At 38.1% G+C, this 3695-nt stretch overlaps 1 protein-coding gene across 1 annotated transcript; it reads right to left on the bottom strand.

The window, feature by feature from the left end:
• Positions 1 to 2021: 2021 nt before the first annotated feature.
• Positions 2022 to 2992, bottom strand: LOC108388189 (olfactory receptor 10A2-like). The gene has a single exon (XM_036996496.2). It carries the CDS (start codon positions 2973 to 2975, stop codon positions 2022 to 2024), a length of 954 nt encoding a protein of 317 aa, XP_036852391.1. The 5' UTR covers positions 2976 to 2992.
• Between the last annotated feature and the right edge of the window lie 703 nt (positions 2993 to 3695).

Here is a 3695-nt window from a genome sequence, read left to right as displayed (position 1 = left end):
GTAAAGAGAGAGTTCCGATTTTTCATGTATTTTCATCACAGTATTTAAATAACCCAGATTCACAGCTCAAATATTCAGCAAATAGAGAATTAACAAAAATAATTTTCTTCTAAAGTATATAACATAGAAAGTGCTCAAAATGTAATGATTTATTAAAAATAGCTCTCTATTAAAATCACCCATTAATTCTACTGCTGACCTATGGAGACAACACTCAAAGTTATTCAGGTATTTCCAACATCATAAATTCTCTCTCTAAAACAAAATACTGCTTATGTCTTCACTTGAACTCTTATAGTTTCAATGTCTAAATTACCTGAATATCCTTGTACAAAACTTTATAATGAAAAAGAATTTGTAACTGTGAGGTGACAGATGTCAACTAGATTTACTATGGCAATATTGTGTAATGTATGCATATATGTAATCATTATGCTGTGCACCTGACTAATATAATGTTACATCTCAATTATATTGCCATTAAGAAAACTTTCTAGTTTTCCAGTTTATAGATACATGTATTAAAGGAAGGACATTCCAAATGTGGTCTAATCATTTTGGAGTACTGTGAGGTTTTTTTTATTGGTTAATTCCTACAATTCTAGTTATATTTCTATTAATGCAGTTAAAGTTGAATTAAATTCATATTTCTCATGTCTGTTTAACATGTACTTTCACATATTCAAGTCTCCCTTATTCTGCTTTTAAAATATTCTTTTACTCTAATTGAGTTAATAATTTATAGCTGTGCCTTGCATGATACTATAAAAGTACAGAACTAAGATTCAAGGCACTTGAATTTTATTCCAACTGTATAAGATCAATGTCTTTGAACACTTCTGTCCTTAGCTATGAAATGATGGATTCAGATGAGGTAATTGCTGAGAACAAAATGCTAAAATATGGGTCTATAATATGCTTAGTGCTGTCCTAAATGCTTTACATTAAAATTTACCATTAAAAACAAACCAGTCAGATAGATACTATTAATATTTGTACTATATTACAAATGAGGAAAGAGGAAAAAACAGCTTGACTGACATTTTCATGGTCACCCAGCTAGTGCATGGCAGAGCAGGCTTGAATCCAGGCAAGGTCCCTTTAGGGTATGTGATAGTCCATTTCTTCAGGACTTTGCAGTTTTTCTCTTAATTTTTATTGTCGATAAAATTACAAACTTCAGAGGGCACCAGTGCAGCTTTATGGTGGCTTGTACCTTCATATCAACAAATACAACATTTTATTTGTAATAAAACATATTAGAGTTGTTAAAAAGACCATTTTGGAGTAACCTGTGATTCCTTTTAAGCTTTGAAAAAAGCAACACCATTACTGAACTTATACTTGTGAAATTTTGAAATTACTAAAGCAAGACTCAAGAACCTGAAGACAAAATTAAGAGAGAATTGAAAACTCATCATTCTACCTGGTATAAACAGCATATGATGGAGTTGATTAATGTCACTAGGCTTATAAAGGAATATAAAGGGGATGGCTGGTCCTGTATCCATGTTGCATACCAACAAACATGGGATCCAAACCAGCCTGCCACAGGAGCATACAAATTAAATGAATGAATGACAAATATTATGTACTGAAGAATTATGAGCTTTTTTTGTACTGAATGGTGTCAAATGTATCAAAAACAAGATAAAATGCCAAGATGACTTTTGTGTCCCCAAATTCACATAACAAGTGTCTCATACTGTGAACAATGTGTGTCACATTGGAACACATTAGCAAAGTAAATACTAGGAACAGATTGGCCACGTATGTTTCAAAACATCAACTGAACCAATAAGTAAAAGAATTTAAGCCTACAATGGGCATGCAGAGGAGTTGGGCAGATGGTAGTGACAGGTCGAAACTACCTCTGTGCTCTTTTCTCTCCTGGCTCACCAGTAGTCATTTCAGCAGCTGGCTGTGAGCTCAGTACACATGGGAGGAAAAGCAGAGAAGAATCACAAACATGAAACTGATTGTTCCTCATTCCATAAACTTTGATCTTATCTCTTAAAATGTTACAGGATGCAGCTTCTGAGGCCTACGAACTTGCGGAAGGTCCGGCCAATAGCATTCTTCACTTCATTATTTCTCAGGCTATAGATGATGGGGTTCAACATGGGGGTCACAACAGTGTAGGACAATGACAGCAGCTTCTTGCTCTCAGGAGAATTGTTGGACTTAGGCCGGGCATAAGTGAGGCTTAAAGATACATAAAAAATGGATACAACAAGGAGGTGGGAGGAACAGGTAGAGAAGGCTTTATGCTTCCCTTTAGCTGATGGAATCTTGAGAATGGAAGCAACAATGCGAGTGTAGGAACACAGGATCAGCAAACACGGTATCATGATGAATATAATGGATCCAACCATTGCATAGATCTCAAACAGTGCAGTGTCTGCACACACCAGCCTCAGCACAGGTGGGCTGTCACAGAAAAAGTGGTTCACCTTGTTGGCGCCACAGAATGGAAAGCTGAAGAGCCATGTGGTCTGCACAGTAGCTACGGGAAAGCCTGGAAACCAAGCGGCAAAAGCCAGTTTGGCACGTGTCCTTGGGTTCATGGTCACGGGGTAGTGCAAGGGATAGCAGATGGCTACGTAGCGGTCGTATGCCATGGTAGCCAGGAGGGAACATTCAGCAGCTCCGAAGAAGAAGAAGAAATACATCTGAGTGGCACAGCCACGGAAGGAGATGGTTGTGTCCTGGACGATCAAGGTCCCCAGCATCTTGGGCACAATGACGAGGTTGAAGCCAATCTCCAGGAAGGACAAGTTCCTGAGGAAGAAGTACATGGGACTATGCAGCGTGGGGTCAGCTAAGGTAATCAGAATGATGAGGCTGTTTCCCATCAGGGTGACCAGGTAGATGATGAGGAACGTCAGGAAGAGCAACGACTGTATTTCTGTAGGAAGGGATGAGAAGCTCATGAGGACAAACTCGCTAACTGTTGTCAGGTTTCCTCTAGCCATGGATACAGGAATGAATCACCAGCTGTGGTCATGGAGATTTGATTGGAAGAGTCAGATTCTGGATTTATTTTTCAGACTCCTTACTGTCAGGGAAAAAGGTAGGGTTAAGATCTCATTTGGAAGAGGAAGTGCTTTGTATTGTCAAAGAATAAAGACAGGAAGAATGGCCTGAGTCTGATCTCCGAACTCAGGCCATTCTTCCTGTCTTTATTCTTCACAATTGCTCCTTGCTCCCTTCTCCTTCTCTTTCATGATACATTTTCCACTTTGCTACCATATTTGCTAAACATGTTGGGTCACATCTACTTGCACCCATTTTCTCAGCACACTTAATACCTTAGAGGTGGGCTTAAGTGAGAGGGGTCCTGAGGCAATGAACTTGAGCCAGATAGAAAAACAGTAGAAAATTTCCATTTTTTCCAATCACATATTGCCCTTCTTTAAAGATTCATTGTGTTCACCTTCTCTATCTACTGCCAAAATTAGTAGTTGCCTTTTGGATGCATCTAGGGACTTCACTGAAACAATTGAGAAGTATCCAGTGGAGAAAATGAATTCTGTTCTATTTTATATTGAGTTGATTCAAACTAGGAAAAAGAAAAGCCAGAAGAGGTATGGGAAGAATACTTGCAGAATTATAGTACTTTAAATGAACTTTTTCCCCTCTTGATGAGAATTGCAAACTACTTCAAATCATATAATAATTATTCCCTCTTGCCT

This window comes from Manis javanica, chromosome 11 (assembly GCF_040802235.1).
Source record: "Manis javanica isolate MJ-LG chromosome 11, MJ_LKY, whole genome shotgun sequence".
In the NCBI taxonomy this organism is placed as follows: Eukaryota; Metazoa; Chordata; class Mammalia; order Pholidota; family Manidae; genus Manis; species Manis javanica.
Note: the sequence above shows the minus strand (reverse complement) of the source record. Positions and strands in the feature narration are given on the sequence as shown.

Excerpts from the sequence above, each read along its gene's own strand:
- LOC108388189 (XM_036996496.2), bottom strand. The coding sequence starts at position 2,975 with ATGGCTAGAGGAAACCTGACAACAGTTAGCGAGTTTGTCCTCATGAGC.